Raw genomic sequence first — 25,155 nt, 5'->3', positions numbered from 1 at the left:
AGACACAGTTAAAAGATCGTGACAGAAACGCCCAAGGAAATCACCACACCTCCCTTACACAGAAAAATTTCAACTTGGACCCCACCAAAAAGAAATTTTGGAATTACTCAGAAGTCACAATTTTTCAGCTTACTGAGCTCTAAGTTTTCAGTAAGTACCCTTCTGTATATTTCCAGACAATTACTCATGATTAAAGTTATCAGCTAATACGTGGCTCCATTTCTTAATGCCTTAAAAATGGAAGAATGTTTTCAAAATGCCTTTGTACTTGTGCCTCTTACAACTAAGAGCTAATTTGGAATAATTATTACTGTATTCATTCATCATCATCATCATGTGATCCTACACTGGGTTCTGTAAGGAACAGAAATGAATAAAATTTGTGGACCTAATGGTATTAAAAACGATTTAACCTTTTACAACATACTTGAAAATGATTTTAAGGCTAGCCCTAGATTTGAAGACCCCTCCCTCTTGACTGTCTGCAGTCAGGAGACTCAGACGTGAGATCCACCCAAAGGGGCTCACGACCAGCGCACAGTGTGTCCAGACAGCAGAGAGCACCTTTGGGGTACCACAAAGCTCCTTCAGCCTCAACTACTCGGGAGCCCCGTCAAAGACGACACCATTTCAGCTCCGCAAAATTCTGGAAACATACATGTGAGTCATCAGTTCATGCCACTTCTCTCGAGAACAAGTCGTAAAATCCTGGCCACCATCCCCAAACCAGTGCCCAGCATGGAACAGCCCGGTCCGTGGCCACAACAGGGAAACACGACAGGCTCGTGTTTCCTGTCCTGACAAGCTCAGAGACGCAGACACTCCCGAACACGTCCCTGGGCGTTCCGTGCCCACTGGCACGAGCCCGTGTGGCTTCATATAACAAGCTTCTGCTGGGGACCAAAACGATTCCAGAAGAACCGGGGCCAGCGGCAGGGAGCACAGCGGCCCCTAGGTCCCGTCCAGGCCAGCCGCCCCACACAGGCTCACGGACCCGCAGCACGGCGCTAGGTTGGGGCTGGCGAGACGGCCAGGCTTCCTCACTCCAGCGATAGAAGATACACACTTGCTTTTGTGACTTTTCTAGGATGTTTTTGGAACTCATTAACACCAAACTCATTCTCCTCTGGCCTTTATGGCTGAAATTCTATTTTCCGTCATCTCGAGTAAGGGAAGGCTTTTCCATGAGGGATTAATTCCCTGAACTACCTAGGTCCTCCAAGATTTCTGTTTGTGTTTGGCACGCAACACAGAACCATATTTTCCTGAACAGAACGTTTTTATTAGAAGTGAAGCGACACAGTGCACTGTCTGTGAGGCAGAGACTGTTCTGTCTGCTGTGGCAAACCACCCGCAGTGGACCGTGGCTGCCCAGAAACACAACCCCCTTTTACCGCCACAGATAAAGGCTCCTGACGCACACACACCACACTCTCTACACGTGCACCCTCCTCCTTCTCACCCACTCCAAAAAAAGTTGTGCACATAAAATGTGGGATACTTCTTCTTTCTTCTAATCTCTTCCCCAGCTGGGGTTAGAAGGCCCCATTTCACAGAAAAAATTCTGAAAGCTACTGAAATTTATTTTCCGGTATAAGGAGGAAGACAAACCCCAAAGAAGTCAGGAGAGGTTTAAGAGTTTAAAGAACGCCAAGCTGTTGTTAGCTGGATCTTGGTAAAGTCACCTCACAAATACACAATGAAAGCAGCCTGGATTTACTGCTGTGTTGCCTAACTTTAACACAAATGAACTGTGTGCACGGTGCATCCGTCATGACGGAGACGGGCTTACCGGAACACACACACCATTCTCCAGGGGTTCACATGAACGGATGATGTTTAGCTGACAAACCCACGTAAACTCTTCTCACGCACATCTCAGAACATCAGCTACGGCTACTAAAAACAAGAGAGTCACAACACATCTCGTTGAAACAGCACTAAACCATCCTGTGATTCATGCTCTAAGCATAACTAAAGCCCAAGTCTTTAAAGATTTCCCACGTGGCCAAAAATCTCCCACATAGAGAGAAATAATAGATTCAGATTTGAATGTTTCAGTAGATAGGAGATTGCCTAGCAACAGAGTTTGGTACAAAGTGAGTGTTTTATCTTCCTAAATCTGAATCCGCTGGATCCAAGTCCTACGCTGTGCATAGGGCCTGGGTCAGGAAGCAGCCCTGTGCACCTGCGCCCACCGAATGCACACTGTAACTGGAAACGGCTCCCATGATCGCCCCTTCCTTCCCTCGGAGCTTCCATAAGTCCCCCTGCCCCCAAAAGAAACCGGAGGAGCCTTGTGGCTGCCGTTCCAGGGGCACCAGAAAGAAGCCACTAAGCAGAGGGGACAGAAGAGAAGACAGCTCAAGACAATCAAAGCCCTCTCAATCCCGGGATGGTGCAACAGTAATGGAGAGGGCGTTCTAGAGAGCCGGAGCCCGTGTGCGGCTCCTGGAGTCACGGGATCCATGCCGGGCTTTACCTCCCAGCACAATCCAGGAAAAGCTACTGGCTCCTATCCCCACATGTACAGATACCAACACTCCCCTCGTTCCTGAACTTCTCTCATCTCCTCCCCAGGAATGCCACAGAAGGTTACGATCTAGGAGGAAGCATGGGTCCAGCTCCAGGGAGGGGGGCCTGAGACCTGTAGGCAGAAGGCTGGCTCCTCATGGTGCTTTGGAGGGCAAGGCGCAGTCGGCTCTCGAAAATTAGGTAATCTCTGCCTGATGGGAACCTTGCTACCTGATGTTCAAGGTTAAAGCGACCCCTAACTTCTTATTCTTGGTTGTGTCTTGATCTTTAACAACAAAATAGTATTAACTATAAGAAACTAGGTGCCTGTCCTTGGGTGCTGAAGAGCCCCATAAGCAGAGGGGAGCCATGGCCATTGTGCTCCAAGGGGGACTGGTGGTCAGCCAGCGGCGGCAGCCAACTACCCAAAAACAGACTGCTTTTGGAGCATTATTTCTAGTCACGTGAATACATGTTTAGGTCTATGCTTTGTTTTCTTAAACTCCCAAAGAAATGACATGAATGGAATGAAAAGATATCTCAGGAATTGTATAAATGTAAATTTTAAAAATCTAGACTTTTTAAATGCAGAAAGATTTAGGTCTTTCAGCAGTTCAATAATCATTTCATGATGTATAATTACAAAAATGCATCCGACTTTCATCATCAGCCAAGCCGCCCCAACAAATCACATCGTTCACAAATCGCATGGAGTTTCTCAACGTGGACTTGTGCCACACGGGTGGACTGCTGTCTGCCCAAGGTCACGACCCTGGTGTTGACTGGCCCACCCCCAGCCCACCTGGCCCAACAGGGAGGGCACTGCTGGGGCTTGCAGCATGTTGTGAGTCACGCGGTCAGTCAGCATCTCCATAAAAACACGCAGGTGCTCTCCACACAGTGCCGCCCCCACCTCAGAGAGACCAAAGTTCCCGCAGCCCACACTCCCTGAATGCCCACGGTGAGCGTGGGCAGAGCCCCTCTGTGTACACAGCATGGGCCCTGCCTTGAAGGAGCTCACAGTCAAGCCACCCTGGGCGTAGAGTGGATGCCACAGGATGCTGTGACCGTCCGCGCAGAAAACCTCCACACCTCCTCCTTCCCAGCTCCAGACTGCAGCACAGACATTCCACACCACCCATCAGAGAAAGCAAGGTCATCACAGGAGTTGGCAGGCCTATAGCCTTGGTTCTCAAATGCCGCTTACATCTCCTCTTGGAGCCCTGCCACCGTGCTGTGAGGCCCAGGGCCACAAGGGGACCCTGTGCAGAGGAGGACCAAAGGGCCTGGGTGGACAGCCTCGCAGAGCCCCCGGCCACGGGCCAGTCCAGCTCCAGCCCAGGAGCAGCCCCCCAAGGGCAGCCTGCTCGGACTCCAGATGACCCCAGTGAAGCCACTTAGTGCCGAACCCCCACCCGCTGCATCCAATAAAACCACAGAGTCATGAGAGATAATGACCAGTGGTGGTCATCAGCCCCAAGTTTTGGAGTAGCGTGTGGCAAAGCAAGAGGTAACTAAAGCAAGAGTGACGCTTCAACTCCTCGCACAAAGAAGTGTCCCCCTGCCTACCTCTACCAGCGTCCCCGTCCCCCTGCCTACAGCTCTACTGTAAGGTTTTCGGCGCCTGCAACTTAGCGTCAAATAGTTCAAAATACAACAGACACACACATGCTCTTACCCAAACCTGTGGATTTCTGCTTATTTGTACTTTCATACAACTGCATCACGACTCCCTAGTGACTGGCTCTAATCCAGGCAGAATGAGAACCAGACTCTCCTGGACTGCCAACGCCAATCAATGTCTGCAATTTTTAGGGATCCAGTCCCTTCTTGTCCAACCATCACTCCCACTTACATGACCAGTTCCACTGGTCACTCAAATGCTCAAGCAATCCTCAAGGAGTGGATGTCTCAAGAGCAGTAGGTATACTAAATGTCTATATTTAACTGCCTTTATCCCTGTTGCTCATGCCTTAAATATCTGCACAAGCCCACTAGACAAGATTTGCATTCTTGTTAACGGGACTGAACCGTGTTGCTGCAAAGACCCCGTTCTCTCCTACGCAGAGCTCTTGGGCTGAGCAGCATTACAGAATGCTCTAATTAAAACAACACAGTTCCTAGGCCTTATGCAATCTAAACCCCCCAGAAAACAACTATCTTTAGAGAAGGAAGAGGAAACAAATAAAGCATTTTCGTTTTAGCCACGTAATGAGTTACAGGAGACGTCTGGTCTTGACGCAAAGTCTCGTGGCTGGGAGCTCTGTGCCTCGAGCGCGTGACCTCAGAGCACCCTTGCTTCCATGGTGGTGCCAAAGCCAGGCCCGTCTCCTTGCGGACCCCAGGAGCCCCTGCTGCAGAGCAGGGCACGCCGTGGGCTTCACACCACCGTCGGCCCCACATGTCACAAGGATGCAAATCTAATACCTTACACTTCCACATCACACCTTGTTTTGTAGAAGCCAATTCGACAGAATATGTTCAGAATAAACATCCTTCCTCTCTGGCCACTTCTTTCCCCCACTACTCACACTGAACCTCTCTGCGTAAAGTCTGTACCTTCACGTTTAATTCTACGACTGCATCATCATCTCTTAAATCAACTAATTATGTAGTTGTTCTTGCAACTGATTAGATAAATGCGAAAAATTATTGTGAGCTGGCAAGCCTTCAATCACATAAAATTAATCAGAACCAAAGCACGTACTGTACCATGCCTCTTGCTATCTAAACCCTTGAGTGTCCACATAGTCCCTACAAAGACTTGGCAAAGTTTTTATTCAAAATTCACCAGATTGTAAACAAATTCAGTCAATTGGCATTGCATGTGATTTCTGAGAGGCTGGAGCCATCATTACATCTGAGCTCGCCCACAGCTCTCCCCGCCGTCCTTAAGGGTCACCCCCTTGAGTCCAGTGTTTGCTTCTGCCAGCACCTGGGGACCCTACTGACTGGGGTCAAATCTAGATAATAGCCTTAAAATCATGTCACTACAGTACAGAGTCACAGCCACATAAAGAGCAGGCATGACTCAACCCAACACATGAGTGGATGACCGTGAAAGCACCACACAGCAGCGGTCAGTCCACAAAGCACTTCATCATCATCAGCGCACCGGGGCCCGAATGGCTCTGAACAAAGCAGAAGTCCTCTGTGGACATAACACTGACCTGAGGGCACTCCGGGAAGATGGGAGCCTGGGAGGGGCTGGAATGCACCGTCACTGTCCCCACTTGGGGTATCGGCCCAGAGAGCCACACGCACGTGCTCGGGCGTCTCACAAGGGCTGGACTCTGACTCACACCACAGGGTGCTTATCTCTGGGCTCTAACAAGGGTTCAGGGAGCAGAGGGGTGCCCCGGGCTTCCCTTTACCAGACTCTATGATGCACAGAGCCAGGTCTACCTGGCCCACAGGTGAGTGGCAGGAGGGCTGCATGGGACAGAGAAGCTCCACCCTCCCGAGAGGAACGCAGCCTATGTCTGCCCGTCCTACCTGAGAAAGCACTTCCGGCAAACTGCAGGTGAGTTGCCCCAAGGAGGCTAGGGTCCCCGGAGTCCAAGGCTGACCTAGTGTACTTTGTGGGGGCTGTGTGTGGCTGGCCCCCCTTTTGAGGCTCACATTCAAATCTTAAAAGAAGCAGAACCTCTTGTTCCCATGACCCTGTCTTCCCAAAGAAGGGTGTGAAGCCCACATCCACAGAGCACCTCGGGACGCCCGCCGCCAAGTCAGGAAACCTGGGTCCCTCTGCCGCCCACACACCTGCTCAGGGGGAGGGCGCTGCTGTCAGAACAGCATCTTCTCTCCCGAAGCCAGAGCCCGCACATCGTCCCTCTGCCCCACGCAACAGTCAGCCTCAAGGGGCTCACGGGGCGCAGAACCATCAGGCTGACACAGCCCCGAAGGGAAGGAGGCTGCTGGACGGTGAAATGCAAGCTGCTCTGGGACAGCAGAGGCCAGAACGTAGGGGCTGTACCAGGAGAAGTTTCAGTCAAAGAACAGACATTGCATTACAGAAACACAAGGCACAGTCCACCGGGATTTAAGAGTTACTCCCAAAGCGCTTTCAACTGCATCATTCCTAATTAATGCACACAACTGGGCCAAATTCTAATCCTGTATTATTCATCAAACGTGTTTTGTTGAAAATGTCTGGTCAAGGTTAAAATGTCTACACAACTTTACGAGCCTCTCCCGTGTATGAAGGGGCAAGGCTGAGCAAGCGCGGAGTTCAGCCCCAGCCGGACTTCACGCTGCGGCCTCAGTGACTGGCGTCTGTGCCCGAGCTGGGATGCCCAGGAACATGCACGCAACGCCTCGGGCCCTCCAGCCCCCGCTGTGTTAACAGCTCCCCGAGACGACCAAAACGTGTGTGTGTCCAGCACTTCTCTAACAAAACACCTTAAGTCATTTTTAAAAGCTAAATTTCTAAGTTAAGTTACTCTACATTGATTAGGCTCAGATGACCTCCCTTCTTTAAAAGGTTCATTCGTGGTGTTAATTTTAACGAGAAACGGAATCTATCCTAATTAATTAATGCTTTAAGTATAAAGCTTTCCAAATGATGCCTGTGAGTCTCGCACATGCACAGGCACACACGGTAAAACTGAAGGCTGTCCTCTGCCAGACCCCACGGGAAGATCCTCCCGGACTGCAGGCAGGGAGCACGGGACACAGAAGACACACCGCGTCCTAGGTATGGAGGGTCCACGCTTCCTTCTTCAGCCCCGACCCACCACTCCGATAACCATGCCTGTGTGGTCAGGGTCGGGTTTGGCAAACGTGCCCACTCTCCCAGGAGTGGGGACAACAAGCATCCGTCACAGGCCATGCAGACACCGGTGCTGAGCCCTGGGCCGACTGCTCCTGGTGAGGACACGGCTCTCCTGAAGCAGGTGCTCCTGCCATTCCCACCCTGGCAATGAGGCCAAAGAAGGGCAGTCACTTCCCCCAACACAACCCGCTGACAGAGCGGCAGCCCTGAGGCTTGGGCCCGGGCTGCAACTCTCCTGGTGCCCCCCCCACCCAGCAGAGCTCCACTCCAAAGGCAGGCCCTACTCCCCCCCCTGCCAAAATCAGTCTCTTAGGAGGCAGCACACAGCGGCACACCCGGGAGACCAGTGGGGTGAGCCCATGGGGTGCTGCACCTCCAGCTCAGCCTCCCCTCTGCTCTCCCCTCCCCATCCTGAGCTGGGTTGCCTAGCGGCACACGGCTGACTTGGGGGTAAGGGGTGCCCTACAACCACTAGTTTTCTCTGACAGAGAGCTCGTGGGAGATTCAGGCACATTACATCCAAAAGCAGCTGAGGGAGCCCAGTGAGAAAGGCCCCCCGTGGCTGGCAGAGGCTGGCCTGACCCCACAGCTGCTCGCAGCAGAGCCTTCCAGCAAAGACCGGCTGCACCTGGCCCCCTCCGGGACAGGACTGCTCCTCTCCCGGACCCTCCCTTGCTTCCCCTGCAGGAGCATCTCATCTTCCTCACTGCAAACCGCACGTCCCACGGCGGGACGTACAGGCACACGTGAACTCAGCGGTCCAGAAACCTGGTAGACAACGCCAAGTTCCTCCCCTCCCTGGGAGCACCAAGTGGCCTTTAGGCCACGGCACCTGCCACGTGAGCAGCAAGACGATGAGACATACCAGAAACGGGGTTGACAAGGTTATTACCACAGAGCCTGACTCCGGAGTTCTCGGGGAACATTCATTCTAATGCTCAAGTAACACAAGGACCCCATTTCCCTGATCTGTGTTATATGCCTTCAGAAGCATGCTGAGAAAGAGTTTTGTATTAAGGTGTTCATAATCACCTTCTTAAGCTTGACTGTGACATTTTCTAAAAGAAGCGTTCTATGCTACTGATTTATCTGATTATCTTTTGATTTACCAAAATATGAAAGGAAAAATGTATTAATGTTCACAGTGTAAACTCCACGTAGTTGTAAATGCTCTAAAACTACCTAATATAACATCTTAGAGCTACAGGCTCCTAAGAAGAGAAAGAGACACCACTGGTCACCTATTCTACTACTTTTCAAACTGTGGGCCATGAAATCGATTTAATGTGTCACAAGTAGTACCCAAAAGAGATTAAAAAAGAAGAAGAAGAAAAACAGAACAGAGTAAAAAGCATTAGAAAACTAGCCAGCAGTGAGGTTAACTATCCTTTTGTGAACCTGCTCCGACCATGTGTGTGTGCACGCACCTGAGCGAGAGAGGGTGTGAGAGTCCTAACGCACACCTATTTTCACACACTGGACCCTGAGGCAGTCCAGCCACACAGCACAAACCCATCATCTGAAGGGCAGCCTGGCCTCTGCTAGGCAGCGTAACCAGACCTTTAGTGGGGGCCCGTCCAGGGGCCAGGGTGGCCCACCGTCCACCAGCCACAGTGAGCGAGGACAACCGGAGAAGCAAGCATGACTTGGAGCTGAAGCCCAGTTGGTAAGCAGAGCGACTGCAGCTAGGGGGCTCCCTGCGGTGGCTCCCCAGTCTGCCCACCATCCCCAAGGTAGCCCCCTGGCCTGCATAAGTGCCATATTACTGCATGTAAAAGTTCCCATGACCTCATCATTTCTCATTTAAAATCCATCTCAAAATCATTTAACCCACCTCACTGCAATTTGCAATCCCTATGGCTCTTAACATTTGAGAACTTTTTGTTTTCATTTTTCAGAATCTTCCGAAATCCATACTGAATTAAAAATTCTATTATACTGGGGCACATGGCGGGCTCCGTCAGTGAAGCATCTGACTCTTGATTTCGGCTTAGGTCATGATCTCAGGGTCCTGAGATCGAGCCCCATATCAGGCTCTGTACTGGCTGTGGAGCCTGCTTGAGATTCTTTCTCTCCTCTCGAGCGCAGACCCCTGCCCCCTGCGCTCTCGCTCTAAAAAAAAAAAAAAAAGAAGAAAAAAATTCTATTATACCAACCACTAACTCAGACAGCTGAACTCCCTTAAACAAACAATCACTTCACAGGCCTAGCACCTTTAATACACAATGTGTCTACGCATCCAACTTGTGTTCTGTGCATCACTACCACGCAGGATTAGCTTCAGTCTTCTCCTGAGAACTCCAGATTTCTCTGTTCCTAATCCAATTTACTATACAAAGCCCATCTGCCCAAACAGATTCCTTAAGTCACCATGTAGGCAATAACACCACTACACATTCCGAGTTCCCATGTTCTTTATGTGCTTGTTAGCTCTGCATTCACACGACAGTAAGCAATCAATCCTGAAATACTCACTGGGTAAGAAAGAACACGCAGCGCGAGGCAGTGGAAGAAATCACCTGTGTCCCTAGCACCTGCGCTCAGACTGCAGACAAAGAAATCAGCACGGCATGACCGGGCCTAGTAAAGTGACTCTGAGCAAGAACCATCGGGAACAGGGCCACAGACACGCAGGCCCATATGCATCTCACTCCCAGGGGGTGCCCTCACCCGAGCCCAGGACCACAATTAATGACTGCATTTGAACTTCAACCCTAACAAATCTGACCATCTAGCTTCCCCCCAAAACAGATCAGGAAGGACGAGGAAGGGGGTCACTGCAAGAAGATGCATGTGGCCAGAAACAGAAGGAAGAGAAGAGGAAATGTGTGAATGTGCCACCAGGACCATCCCTTGAAAGGAGGCTTCCAACTAAACCCCAGGCCCTCTGCCGAGCTGTCCGCTGGCTCCCACTCCTGATCCTTCCTTCCCACACCGGGGGAGCAATGGACACTGCTGCATGTCTTCCGCACCAGGCCCATGCTCACGTGCCCCCACAACAGACCAGCCACCGGCAGAGGCCACGGCCCAAAGAGGGGAAGCACGCGGGGGAGCCACAGTGCAGAAGCGCGTCCATGGTGGGACGGAACTCAACAGCACGTCAAGACAGTGGCTCTCCCTCTCCCGAAAACCAAGTACGCAGCAGCGGTGAACAAGCACGCGGTTCCTGCCCCTCTCCCGCCCCGCCATGAAGATGCGGTGCTTTCACAGACACCAGGCGCTGATGGAGAAAGTCATCCCCACGAGCGAGAACAGCAGAACATGAGAAAACCCGCGACACACAGGACCAGAGCCAGGAGAAGCAGGAAGGGCCGTGGTGGGTCCCAGGGTCAGGGGGCTGTGTGTGGTCACCGGCCCTGCGTGACTGGCTGTTCCGCATGGGTCTGGAGTGCTGCTGCATCATCATTCTCAGCGACGGTTAAGCCTGTCAGGGAAGGATTTAGTATGACGCTAATCAGTGGGTCTGTAAACCCCAAAAGAAGAGCAGCACATGAGTTTCTTCATGGGCTTCTGAAACTCAGGAGGCTAGTGTCCTCCCCATTCAGTATCTTTGCTCCCTAAAACCAGAACAAGCCTCGTGGGGTTGTCTTCAGGAAATCAAACACCATACTGACACCAGGACCCACCGCGCAGAAGCTGGAGAGCGGCTGTAAGACTGTGGGGCCCCGTGTGAGTGAGGCCACAGTGCCTAGCACCGTCCTCCTGCGGGTGTGCGAGGCTGGGGTGAACCGAGGGAGCCGGGGGCGGGGGGATATGTGAGGGCAGGGGAAGGAACCACAGCACCCCTGCCTCCAGCACAGCTGCGCTTCTCACGCAGCCCACCGGTGACATCGCGTCGAGCGGCGTGTTCTGTGTCTTGCAAAACATCATTCTGTTTTGCAAATTTTCGGTTACCTTAAAAAATGAAGCTGTCACAAGCAGAGTAACTTAATAGGAACAAGAGTCAGCCAAGTGATAGAACAACAAGGAATTTCCACACAGGGAAAACAAGAAAGGATTAGCTAAACAGTTTGACCAGAAAAAGGCAGCTTTCCGTAAACACGTACAGTTTATTTAAGTCAGAAAGCGGGCTTCCTTTAGGAAAGCAAAAGGTGGCAGATACGGAAATCCCTCCAGCCGCCATCAGCATCGCCCTGCCTGTCGTCGAGCTCTCGGTCCCACACACAGGACAGACAGTAAGCGTCGGGCAGAGCTAGGAAGGCAGCACGAGAGCTCACAGGCTAACAAAGCGGATGATGAAGAAACCGCAGCAGAGACGGCAATCGGGACGGAGGCCACGACAGACACGGGCGCCGGCTGCACCGAGCATCGGGCCGAGCGCAAGGGCTCACGCAGCACAGGCCCTGGCCTGCAGCCAACGTGAGGGACGCAGCACCCGCCAGGTGTGCGCACAACGCTCCGGTTCGCATCATTCCCTGACTGACACTCCAGGAGCCCCTCCAGGGTTGAAAGCTGTGCCTGCCGTCTCGGCCACGGGTGCTGGGCTCTCTGCTTTTGTGGCTGATTTGGGGCACGCTGTCTCTAGCCACACACAGTACTAACAAAACATAAACACCTGGTTGTTCTACCTTTCAAAAATCCCAAGTGGAATTCTGTCAGGAATAGAGACAGAAACAAGAATATCCAACGTAACATACTTTCTTTTCTCATGAATTAGAAAGTTCAGCGACATTTTAACGAGGATAAACACAAACCAAACCACTAAGTGGTCAAAACCAGAGATCAACTACAGATGGTGGCCCGCCTTCTCCTACCCTAGATGGGACAGCTCGTGCCCGACCAAGAGAAACACGCAACCAAGACCTGCTGAGAACCGACCTCCACGGGCCTGGACCCACGACCTTCTCTCCAAGACAGAGCCCGGAGGACACGACTGAGCACTGCTGGTTAACTCGGCGTGGCTTTGGCTCTTTGGTGCTTCAGGGCTCTGATTAAAACCTCATGCGTATGTTTCAAGATGAAACTGAAAACGGAGAAACTCCAATCTAAACAAGTGATTTAAATCTGAGGTCTGCTGCACTTCTCCCATGGCGTTCGGAGGGCTCCAGATAAAACCCACGGAGTGCCACTGTCCTCTCGTTTCTGAGTCCAGGGACACACAGTCTCCATGCCCCACACACGGCAGACACCAGGCCCCCCACCAATGGCGACAGGGACGCACACGGCCGTTTCAAAGCGGGGAGACGGCTGGCCTCCAGAATAACAAGTACTATTGTCTTGACAGTAAATGAGCTGTATGTTTGTGGCAAGAGGTCATGTTGTATAAGAAAGGAGGAGTCTCCAGACTCTCATAATTTAATTTTTTCAAAGATTGTAAACATCTCTTTGACATAAACTCTTCGAAAGGGCCTGGAAACGTCAATCCTCAAAGTCACCAGCAATTTCACTGGCTCTTAGGAAGCAGACCGCTCCCTAGAACCCCTCGCAGCTGGAGCACCCAGCCTTGAAAAGACAATTCACACCGAGTGTGTTCAGTGACTGTTTCAGCTAAGCTTTTTGTCAGACTTTTTTTTTTTTTTTTTTAAAGATTTTATTTATTTATTTGAGAGAGAGAATGAGAGACAGAGAGCATGAGAGGGAGGAGGGTGAGAAGGAGAAGCAGACTCTCTGCTGAGCAGGGAGCCCGATGTGGGACTCGATCCCGGGACTCCAGGATCATGACCTGAGCCGAAGGCAGTCGCTTAACCAACTGAGCCACCCAGGCGCCCTGTCAGACGTTTTTAAAAAGGCTGGTGACTGGCATTTTGCAGTAACCTCCACAAAAAAAAACCCCACCTTCTCCTAATACGTAGCTACTGCACAAACATGACGTCATCCACAGCACTCATGTAAATTCACAGACAACAATGCTAAAGAGATAGTGGAGTTTCATCTACAAGGCAAAAAGCAACGTAACACCCCACAAAGAAACAAACGTAGCCCGGAGCCCCACCGCGCACGTGTCCACATCCTTCAGGACCTCGGTGGCCAGCAGGGGCGACACTGGCATGTCCCCGAGGCTGAGGCCGCACCACCCTCCTGCTCCCTGCCCCTCCCCGGGGCAATGCGAGGACTGCTGATCACAGAGCAAGCAAGCATTAAGTGAGAGCACGCGAGCACTTACCTGCCCGTCCTGGCCCACGTGGTGGATCTGCAGATTGCCCTGCAGAATGGGTGAAAAAAGGAGAGGTCAGGGACCAGGACAACTTCCAGACACAATGAGACAGAGGCCGGAGCAGCCCGTGCCATCTGCGAACAACCAGCAAAGCCATTCCTATCAGTTCTACAAAAATTCAAGCCCTTGTAGCAATAAAACACCCAAAACAAAATAAAACCTGAGTTTACAGATAGTATCTTTTCTTATAAAAACAAACCGAAGAAAACATTGTACCCACCCCCCCAACCCTGATCCCAAATGAAAATGTCATTTTCCCCCCAACTTTAATTTTTAAACAACTTTAGACTGATGAGAAAAACCAAAAGTCACCCACAGAGGTCGCGTGTGCTCATCACCCCGCGCCCTGACGGGGACACCTTACACACTCAGTGTGCAGCATCCCAGCCATGAAGCAGAGAGGACACAACACAATCAACCAGATCACAGGCCCATCGGGGTCTCGCCAGCTGGAAATGCATTTTCATTTGTTTAGGAAAAAACAACTGTTTTAGAGTCTAGTAGCCTCTGCTAAAACTGTCTTTGCAGATACCTTCGTTTTGACAAAATATTTAATTTTTAAATGAACAAGGTAGAGTTTTACTGTGTTAAGAAGACCAATCCCATACTGTAACGTATTACAAAGGAATCATTAGTGGCATCAGCAATTTCTTCTAATTCATGGCATTCAATTCCTAATGGAAACATGCTGGATTACATAGACAAGAGGGACACACGCTTATGAAATCTGAAAAACGAGGCAAAGTCATGAAATCCAAGAAATATTCAAGTGATTTTTTCGCGAAAGCAAATCTATACTGAACTTCCTTCAGGAGGTTACCGGCAAATTATGTGCCCTGCGCCGTGAAGGATCCTGATGGACGTCGGGGGCCACTGGCTGGGCCTCGCCCTTCTCTGCACCCCTAAGAGGGAGCCTCCGCACCCCTCAGGGGAACACGCGCCCACGACCTCCTCCAACCGCACTGCCAGGCTTCCTTCCTCACCCAGTGCTGCTGCCGCCCCACAAGCTTCCTCCGCCTGCGCGCCCGCGAGCTGCTCTCACGTGTGAGTCGCTCCCCTCACGGGACCGGCCGGCGCCCATTCAGCAGCATATCCTCACCGGCCCCTCAGAACCTCTGCACCTCTTCCCTCTGGCCGCGGCCTGCTCACGAGGGCTGGACGTGCACAGCCTGTGGCCGCCAGCTGAAGGCACCCCCACCCTAACAGCACGTCCCGCAGCCTCTCCCACGGTCCCTCCCCACAACACAGTGACCTCCTGAGGAAACAGGAGTCGGGTGGTCACGGCTGGACGCCCGTGTTACGTGGGGACTCCCAGCCATCCACGTCTGACCACGAGCAGAGTGCAGGGAGCCCAGGGACACAGAGTGACTCACCTCGCTGTCCTGAGTGATCTGCACCTGCTCCCCCTGCGGCACCTGCGCAATATGGAGGTGGCCCTGTGGGATCCGCAGCAAGAGAAGACACCAAGAAGCATCAGAAGAAAATCAAAGCCACAGGAAACAAGAAACGCTTTCTGAAATTGTTCTTGATTACCCGCTGACAATTCCAGACAACTAAATCCTAAATAATACAAGAGAACATGTGGATGCTGTAAGCTTATTAAATAGCCTCTTGAAATCAAACTTTTGGTTTGTAACACATACAGAACACTTTGCAACAGTTCCTAAAGAGGCAATGGGGCCTAGGAAAAAGTCCGTTAAATCTTCAAATGTTATTAAACAGGCAAATTTTATAATGTGGGAAACAGAAATTTCCCAGAAAATTGGGAGAACTTTTTTTTTCACCATACTATCAACTTGGAGGGACCAGAAACCTCCAGGAAGCAGCAGGCATTCTCCTCGCGGTCTGGGGGTGCTGGAAGGCCACGCAGCAGTGCGTGATTGGTGGGAGGGGCTGCACGTGGGTGTCTACACTGAATGTGAGTCAGGCAAAGTGTTTTAAATCAGAGAAACACAAAACGATTACATAGGTGGCTCAACACCAATCAAGAACCCCGCTAAAATGCACCTGGGGCTGTGGAGGCAGGCAGACCAGTCCTATAAATGTGAACATGGCTCAACACCGGGCAAAACTTGCTGCGACTTTTGTTTTACTCTGCGCAGACTGTGTCACAGTGACCTGCCCCAGAATTCCTTCAAAGCCTTTCTTACCACTAAGACAAGAGTAACCGCCTTTGTGACTGTCAGTTACACAGAGAACTCACCATTCATAAGAGCTTTCCCCCCTCTGGAAGATAAGAAAAGCCCTCAAAAAGCACTCATCAGGGGAGCCTGGGTGGCTCAGTCGTTAAGCGTCTGCCTTTGGCTCAGGTCATGGTCCCAGGGTCCTGGGATCGAGTCCCACATCGGGCTCCCTGCTCAGCAGGAAGCCTGCTTCTCCCTCTCCCACTCCCCCTGCTTGTGTTCCCTCTCTCGCTGTCTCTCTCTCTCTCTCTCTCTCTCTCTGTCAATTAAATAAATAAAATCTTTAAAAAAAAAAAAAAAAGCACTCATCAGCAACTGTCTGGAAGCTGGCCCTTTCCCAGGCAGCACACCAAGTGCAACGTCAGACCGGGGCCCCAAGACTGGCAGGAGAATGCGGCTGGGTAGGACGAGAATGTCCACAGGAGCCCAGGGCCATGCTGAACACATGCAGCTCCCTGGCGGCACTCCTGCCCTCCCGCTCTCCTCGGCCGGAGGGCGCAGGAAGGGTCTGGAGGAATTTCCACCCGGGCCAGGCCATGCAAGGCGGACTGCTGAGCTAACAGCCTAAATGAGCTTAGTGCACACTGCATCACCCAAAGGAGGTGCTACACATTATCCAAGGCTGCTCGCTCTCTGGTGACCCCAGAAGGAAACTACTTTTTCTTCCCTCGGTGGGAGGGTGCCCATGCTTCTGGACTGAGAAATTATCTGCGGGGCACCTACAGTGCCTCCCAGGAGGAAGGAGGACAGGCAGAAGCAGGGACAGCGGAACGGCCTGACCCTCCGGACAGACAGTGGCCCCCAGGGCAGCACGGACAGGGGAGCCACGAGGGGCTGCTGACACGGGCACAGCCCTGTGGGAACTGCCCGCGTTTGTGAAATGCAAGCTGGCACCCGACTACTTCCACTTGAAAATGGCACACCGACCCCAAGCAACCACAGCATGACCGGGAAATGCAGGGGATGCTGGGCGGGACCCTCCCCACTGGCCATGCCCCTGCCCCAGCCGCCCCCCCCGGCCGTCCCCCCGCCTTCACGGAGGCAGACTAACGAGAAGGGTACATACTACTTGGACCTGTCCGTCCTCTCCGATCTGGTGGATCTGGACCTGCTGGGCGTTGGCCAGGGCGTAGTGCAGGGCCTGTGGCGGGGGCTGTGGCATCTCACTGGCGGGGGGTGGTGTGCTCATCACGGTCTCTGCGGGGAAGCACAGAAGGCCTTAGCAACCAGCTGGAGACAGACCAGACTAGCCACGTGCCTGCCTCTGGGTTCCCTCCCTCCCCAGCCCCACATCCCCAGAGAGGGAAGGAAACCGCTCCTTCCTAGACTCTAGTTGACAAGTCCGGACGGAGGAGCCACGCATTCTGTATGCATCATTAGTTCTAAGTGCTAGGGAATGGAGATTTCTGACCTGTGGACAGAAAGACCTGAAGGACTGACTATTCAGATACAAAGCATTCTCATCCATTTGTTAAATAAAGTGGCTCTGGACTTATCAGCAAAAATGAAAATAGGAATAAAGCTGATAATAGTCTGCTTTACACCAGTAGTAAGTAATATTTGTTCATGGACAATTAAACTCACTAGGGAGAAAGAAAATCCCCATCCACTTCTTTAAAGATACATTTCCAATAAAACTTTACCTCCTTTGTTTAATTCAAAATAGACACCGTGTTGACGTGTTGTGTATTAATTTCAGTTCTAAGGATATCTTAATAGAATTTTCTTAAACACGTAAAACAATGGCCTCCAAAAAACATTCTGATTTTGTGTGTACAATTTTCTGCAATTACGGCGGAATGATAGTAAGAAAATGTAAACACACATCACAGTAGATAAGATGCAGTGAGAAGTGGATGGAAGGAGAAGAAAGAAAGATGTAAAACGTCCGCTTACCCAACAAAAGCGTTTTGTGTATTTTTTAACAGCTTAATGGTAGGCATTAAATTGACATGAAATATACATTCCACTGAATAGGTCTGAAAAAGTAACATGGTATGTGAAAATGTTAACACTTGCATTATGTCAGAAGTTACATCTTTTTCAATGATTTCAAAGTTGAATGAAAAATCTTAGCTGTCAACATTTTAAAATGTCAACTTAAAAATATGCATGGAAGAATACAAATTTTCTAATCTCTTAAAGAGGGTATGCAACCAAAACATTTAAAGTCCACTCTGCTAGTCAGTAACAATTACATAACCAAATAGATTCCCAAATCATTTCTGCTCCAGTGCTAATAAAAATCAACTGATCTTGCCATTCTCAAATGGTTCAAAAATACAAGAAGAATCGCAGTCCCCAAGGTTCTAAAGAAACTGCAGAAGACAGGACATGTGGGTATGAGATTCAAATTACTGAATCTACCAATGAATCAGTAGCTCCCTATAGCCACTTAGTGTAAAGACCAGTTTAAATCCATGTCTCGTAATATGTGCTGATATCAAAGTCTGGTGCGAAACACCATGCTGGTTCCTGGTTTATGATCAAGAACGCTTGGGAGCCAACAGTGCTGAGACTGGCAAAGGTTCCAGACCACAGCGCCCGCTGCCAGAGCGCGCATCAGAAAGGTGGGCCGCTCTGAGGGCCCCCCTCGTCTCCGCATCCAGAGGAGGGGTGGCTGCACACACAGAGGGGCTGGTTCTCTGAAGTCCAAATGACTGGGCACAGACACCTGCGTGAGGCCCTCAACTCACTGATGAGGACTGCAGGGCGTGCGCAGCATCACCGAGGACATGCAGCCATCTTTCACCCAAGCACATGCAAAAGTTCACACGCTGTGGCCAGAGCGGAGCCTAATACCCATGTTTTAATAAACTGATTTTGTGAACATCCGGTCTTTGCTCACAGTGACAGCACTAATTCACCTTTAAACAGAGGAGCCTGGGCTCAGAATTTCCTTAATAGCACGTATTTGCAAGTTTTGTTTGTTTGTTTGCTAATTCAAAAGTAAACAAGGTAGACCCAGCTGGAATCACTACCCATTCCAAATTAAGCCGGGAACCCAGGAGTTGTACTGGATTGTTTCTGTCACCACCTCAGATTTGCCTTGGGAGGCTGGGAGTACGCGTACAGGGCAAGGACAGGAACCAGAGGCCCCCTAGCTAACCACCTCCTTTGCTTTATCTGATTTTAGTCAAGTATGCAGCACAAGAAAATCAGAAACAATGACAGCAACAGAAATTTACAAAGCCGTGGACTTTTTAGGGGCACCTGGGGTGGCGCAGTCACTTAAGTGTCCAACTCTTGGTTTTGGCTCAGGTCGTGACCTCAGGGTCCTGATTTCAGGGTCAAGGGACCAAGCTGCACACCAGGCTCTGCACTCAGCATGGAGTGTGCTTAAGTTTCTCTCTCTCCATCTCCTCTCCCCCTCACCCCTGCTCTCACACTCAAATAAGTAAATAAATCATTAAAAAAAAGCCATGTATTTTTTTAAAAGTTTGATAAAAGAAGAAAATACGTTTTGTGTTTGTCTCAGAAGTTCGATTCCAGCGCTCAGCAGGAAGCCTGTCGCCGAGAGCGGGCTGTGCAGGAAGCGGCCCTTGTTGAGACTGGGAAGCAGGGGTGAGACTGGGGGTAGCAGCGCAGAAATGCAGTCTCAGGCCTCCCTAGACACACGCTGGGGCACAGAGACCTCGGCGGAGGCGGCAAGGTTCTGTGGGACAAGGACAGCCCTGCCACCTGGGCACAGTTGTGGCGTGCTCCTGAGGAAGGAGCCGGGACTCGGGCGGGCCCACGAGATGTGCCGCCGCGTCCTGTTGTGCATCAGCAGACACGGTCTATTCCAAACAGCACGTCCTGGGACCCTGGGCTCACGTCCCCACGTGCCAAGCCTGCCCAGGACACATGGGCACTGAACAGGCGCTCACATGGAGGCTACTCACCATCCCCAAGAGGCCAACTGCACCAGAGTTACTCAAACCCAGAGCATCTTAGAAGAAATACTGACATATGTGTAAAGAAACAACTAAAGAAACTCAACTCTCATTAAACAGAAATACTGTCCTTCAGTTGAAAGAAACACTAATAACTCTGGAAGAGAAATGAACAATTCCTAATAAGTAAGCATAAAACGTCATAAAATCACCAACCACACAACAGAACTCAAACCTGAGTGGGTGGTAAAGACCACCTGGGTCTCCAATCAGAGTGGGAAGCAGGGTCAGGGTTGGCCGGCCCCACAACCCAACCACCGACCAGACGCGACCGCTCCTACAGCCCAGTGTGGTCCAGCTTGAGGGCATCACTTGCTACTTGGAAACACGGACTTGCAGGTCTGGACGTACTAAATCAGAATCGGAACTAAACACAATTCCCAGGGCCACGAGGCCTCGTGAGCAGCTCCAGAGACGGACACGTGCTGTGTCCACGGAGAAAGCTCCATTCTGCCATTCCCCCTCATGCATTCAGGACACGCAGGGAGGGCCAACTGTGGGTCCAGCTCTGTGCTCGGCCACCTGGACCCCAGGGTGAGGATGATAAAGCCCGTCCTGCCTGAAGCCACCTCCATAAGCCCATGGTGCCAATGCCCGCCCTCTCAGGACCTGCAGAGGCAGCCTACTTTCTTCAAGCAGTGGCCGCTTCTGCGCGTCCCCCAGCGGCTGCCTCCCTAAGTTCCCAAGACAGAACGGCTCATCCTAACAGAAAGGCCTAGATTCCTCACTAGGAGATTCTTCAGGGCAGCAGCTCACAGAAGCATGGCTTTGGGGCACGTGTGTGGCCACCTCCCATCTTCAGGAACTACTGGCAAATTACTCCCAAAATGACCGGAGGAAAGCCGCTTCCTGAGGTCGCCTCACAAAGACAAAACCCTACAAGGATTTCCAGGGACCCAGTCATCACCGTGCTTCAGAACAGGTGTTCCGGGCAGCCCTGGGACCTGGACCCCAGCCGCAGTCAGGGCCTCGGGTTCTAGCAGCCGTCGCCAAGGGCGCCACTGTGGAGACTTTGTTTTTAACGTTTTTGTTAAGATATTTTCAGATGTGCTGGGTGGAAAGCAATACTAAAATCACACTGTCATTCCAGCGAACATTTTCCTCGGGAAAAACCAGTCCTCCAACAATGCTTCAAAGGCGAGTCTAGAAGGTCCCCCTTCTCTTGCGGGTATAAGCGTAACTAAGGCGCTACACCCGCAACAGTAGTAATGAGCACCGCAAGTCCGCGGGGCCCCCCCTCCGTCCGCCGTCCCCGCACAAACCCCAGCACTCGGCTCAGCGAACTCGGCTCGAGGACACAGCACAGCGGCTCACCGCCGCAGCCGCCACCGTCCTGACTGAACCCCTCCACCTGCTTTGGAATGCAAGCAGCATCAGGACGACACAGAGGCCCCGCTCTCCGAGCCCTCCATCTAGAACACTCCCAGGGGGGCAGAGGAGGGCCCCCAGCGGCGGTCCCGAGTAACTCACCGCACAGGGGGCGCACAGAACGGGGCTCCTAGTCACGGCGCTCTCACCGGCTGGCTCACTCTGGACAACACCCCCCCCCCGAGGCCCCCGGTGGGAGCTCTGGGCCGCGGGACAAAGCATACCTGAAGCGCCATACGAAGACGACGATGGTGTCCTTCTCGAGAAGCTCTTGACGGCCAGGCTCTGGCCTCGCTGTTTCCGCCGCCAGGCTGTCCGACACTTGGAGTCAATGCTCTGTTTGATTCGATACCAGTCAGACTCCGTGATTCCAAACTTGTAGAAGAGGTGACCTGAAAGCACACCCGAATTAAAGGACCATGAGACGCAGGCCTCCCCTCGCATCCTGGCTGTGTGGGAGCCACATGAACACAGAAACGTGACGGGCCTAAGAGCCTCCCCTACAGACACACCTGCGATCTTCTAAACTCTTTCCACTTGTTTAACTGTTATGCAGCCGACTGGTCCACACAGCGACAAGCAGGGTGCTGGGCCCCCACAAGCCTCCAGGACACCCACACTCAACTCTGTCCGCTCGAACTGCACACGGGGCACGTTACGTCCTGAATGCGGAGAACAGAACTGGGGCCCACGACTCTATCGGAGCCCCGTTTCTAAGCCCCAGCTTGCCTCCTCCTGGGCCTGTGTGCCTGCAGCTGTCCCCCACTCTCCCAAGTCTTTGCTCAGACACGACCTCAGCGACCTTGCCCTTAACCAGCCTGTCGGACCCCGAGTCCCCCCCCCCCCCCGACCCCGCACCACCAGCCACCTCTCCAGCATCTCAGAGAACCGACGTATTTACTGTGTTTGGTGTGCCAAGAGCCCCAACACCCGGGCACACGGCAGATGCCCCAGCACCAGAGGACTAAATGCTGGTCACAATTCATGTGAAGATATTCTGCCATCACCGCCCGAGTCTGAGGCTAGCTTCTGTGACTCAGTCAGGAGGAAAACTCCCAAAAGGTACATAATTTTTCATTCCCGAGAGCCCTGCACACCCCGTGGGAGGGCATCTCCTCTGCTCCGCTGCTGGCCAGAGATGCACACGGCCTTGCCGTGGAGCACCTTACTGACGCCCACGTGTGTTCACCACTTTCACGACAGAGCCCTCTCAGGACATGCCACTCAGCATCCAGAGACCCCCCCCCCATCAACGAGGAAATCGGGGATCAGGGAGGTCACCGAAGAGTGGCTGGTAGATGGACACCCTCACTAGACACTTCACGTCTTCTCTGGGCCAAGTCAACAGAAAGTCACAGCCACGAGCACTGGCATGGCAAGAAACACTCGTCAACGTGGGGACCTCTTCTCGAGCCGGCTCGTGAAACTTCCCTAACCAACGGGAAAATAAATGGGTGGAGTCCAGAACTTTAATAATAAAGAAATGGAGGTGAACAACATCCTGTTTTGACTGCTAGAAGGGCCGCATTTACACCGTCCACTGGGAGTTTAATTGACGCCTGATCCCTAAAACCTCCTCACACCGAGACCCCCATGCAGAGATAATCACCAGATGGAGTGCCTGTTTTCCTAAATTCTATAGAAGTGTCAAGTTGCTTTTCTCTTGGAAAGACACTTCTTGGCTCTGCATGTGCTTAAGACCAATCTGACTCTAAATATAACGACCAAAGTTTCTGTAACCCAGATCAAAAGGAACTGGGCTGAGGAGCAGGATTTATAGAATCAGAAAGAAAAATAATCCAAGGTCATTTCAGCAGCACTTTGTAATCCTCGTGCAGAAAAGGAAATACACATATGAAGTGGCCAATTCTTTGCTTTCTGATTTTCAGGTCATCTCTAAAATAACCACAGATCAGTAATCAATATTTACTGAGTGGTTGCCACGTGTCACGTGTGGCCTTGAGTGCAGGGGCTGACTCTGAATGTTCTGGGCTAGTTACCAACTCTGGTGACAGGAGCCCAGCTCCCGGCTGCAGTCACGCAGTGGTGCTCTCCAAGACGAGGCAAAAAGGCAACCACGGGCCTCTGAAGGCCCTCCAGGGACGCGCTTCAGCAAGGAGGAGTATTCTCCCCCGTCCCCCTGCCCTCACACTGTCACACTCAGGGAGAAACCTTCCCAAGGCCCCCAGGAATTAATGACATGGTGTGAAATTTTAAAAACCTGTTAGGAACAGAAATGAGTATCTACAACACACACAGGTGTATAAATCTAAGAAATAAGCAAAAATGTTAATATTTACATTCAACTCCGTAAAAATCAATTGGCCAGTTCAAATGTGGCTGACACCCTTTGAAGAAAAAACATTCCTACAGTTATACGTTATCTATTTCTAATCCTCCCAAAACCTCACGTTACATACTCCTTCCAACAGCAATGCCGCCTGCCAGCCGCCAGGACACCTGAAGAGTCCGCGGCACAGCCACCGTCCGCCTACCCCCATGGAAGGAGCCCAGCGGGCTTGGGGGTGTGGGAGGAAGGCCGCCCAGGCTTCAGCTCTGCCCTCCTGAGCTTGTAAGGAGGCGGCCTGGGGGCCTGAGATCCTACAGGCCCCTGAAACTGTTGCCTTCTCTGACTTTCCCAAAAACTCGTCTTTTCTGACAGCACTGAGCAACCTCAGCTTAATGAGCAGTGGAGGAGAAACCTTAATAATGAGGGATAGAAAACTTCCTTTGAATTTAAAGGTTTTTTCACACTGGTGAAGCATCTTCTTACATTAGCTGATGCTTCCAAGAAAACCTCATGAAATAAGAATGCCAATCCCTGAGCTTCAGTTCCTATCCGATTATCAGTTAGGAATGAGAAACAATCCTGAAATCCAGGCGTCCCGGCACCCAACCAAGCAGAAGATTAGTGGCCACACAGACCCCAGGGCACCTCCCTCCCCGCTCTGCCCCGCGCGGCACCCACCGGCCCGGGCACGCGCAGGGGACCCGGCGCCTCTGCTCTCCTGACCTCTCTCCACTAAGCTGCCGCCACGGCGGCCCCAGGCAGGACACACAGCAACCAGAAGGCCGCTCCCAGGGCGCTGCCCCAGCACACGGGGTCCTCAGGCAGCCGTGGGGTTCGGGTCATCTGCAAGGCGAGCCACTTGTTCCTTCACCATCTTGGAGGACAGTGCTCAGCAGGCAAGCCCCTCAGCCGCCCCCCAGAAGACTGCCCCTCCGAGCGTGCTCCCACTGCGTCCCGGGCAAGCTGTCTGGCCACTCCCCAAAGATCCGAAGCTCCATCACCGTTCACCGCCTTCCCACTTCCCGGAACGCCCATCCTGCCACTAGTGGTTCGAACCGTAAGACCAGACTCCCGGCTCTGCAACAGTGAGCCCTGCAGAGGGGCTGAGACTCACTGGGGGGAAAAAGGAACAGAGCTGGTAATCTCACGTCCTTGGTGGGTGGCATGTGGCTTATCATACACAGAGGAATGAAAAACACTATCACTGTTAACATAATCTCAAGTTCAAGGACAAAGAAAAGCAGAAAACTGAGTGCCAGAAATTTATTTCCTAAATTGAGTCTTGATAGTGACTGACCCAGAAAAACAGCAGAAATCTTCAGCTCCCGAGTGAGGGGGACCAGCCGGCGCGTCTCCATGTGTGTGTCTGGTGTCCTGGCCTCAGAGCCAGGGGACCCCCGCCCAAGCAGGAGAAGATCCCTGGCAGCAGAGAAGCACGACGGGAGAAGAGCCTGAGGGCCTCCCCGCGGCCCTGTGTCCGGGTGACCTGTGAGCAAGGGCTCCAACGGTTTCTCAGCTGTGCCGACCAGCCTGCCTCCCAGCCCCGCACCGACCCTGGCACCTCGGCGTTCCCAAACCCATGTGCTGGGTACCCCCAGAGAAGGTGTGTAAGACACTACTACATTTGATTACCAAGTCCCAAAGGACCCAGGCCCCAGGCACTGGGAAGTGTCCCCCAAAATGCATGTCCTTCCCAGGACCTCAGAATGTGACCTGCCCTGGAGACAGGGTCTTTGCAGATGTGATTAAGATGAGGTCATACGAGGAGCACAGTGGGCCCTCAATCCAACATGACTGGTGTCCTTATAAGGTCAGAAGAGAAACCTCCCCACAGGGAGGGGACGGGCGAGTGCCATCACAGGCAGTGACGGGAGCTGCGCTGGCACAGACTCCCAGGCACCAGCAGAAGCCGGGAGGGGCAAAGATTCACCCGGGCC

The 25,155-nt window shown here is 52.0% G+C and overlaps 1 protein-coding gene across 7 annotated transcripts in view; it reads right to left on the bottom strand.

Moving 5' to 3' along the window:
• BANP (BTG3 associated nuclear protein) overlaps nt 1–25,155 on the bottom strand; it is a 129,855-nt gene that overhangs the window by 35,668 nt on the left and 69,032 nt on the right. For 5 of the 7 annotated variants that reach the window (XM_088027528.1, XM_028092169.2, XM_028092141.2 and 2 more), the window contains 4 exons: nt 21,153–21,320; nt 16,692–16,822; nt 14,816–14,887; nt 13,392–13,430 (listed from right to left, as the gene is read on the bottom strand). In XM_088027528.1, the coding sequence (XP_087883654.1) occupies nt 13,392–13,430; nt 14,816–14,887; nt 16,692–16,822; nt 21,153–21,320 (410 nt within the window). The remainder of the gene's footprint in view (nt 1–13,391; nt 13,431–14,815; nt 14,888–16,691; nt 16,823–21,152; nt 21,321–25,155) is intronic. The other 2 variants (XM_028092160.2, XM_028092186.2) reach the window with 1 other exon arrangement.

This window comes from Eumetopias jubatus, unplaced genomic scaffold, assembly GCF_037043125.1.
Source record: "Eumetopias jubatus isolate StellerSeaLion01/CBP00866 unplaced genomic scaffold, mEumJub1_p1.0 scaffold_10, whole genome shotgun sequence".
Classification (NCBI taxonomy): Eukaryota; Metazoa; Chordata; class Mammalia; order Carnivora; family Otariidae; genus Eumetopias; species Eumetopias jubatus.
The sequence above is the reverse complement of the archived record's forward strand: the minus strand, read 5'-3'. Positions and strand labels throughout refer to the sequence as shown.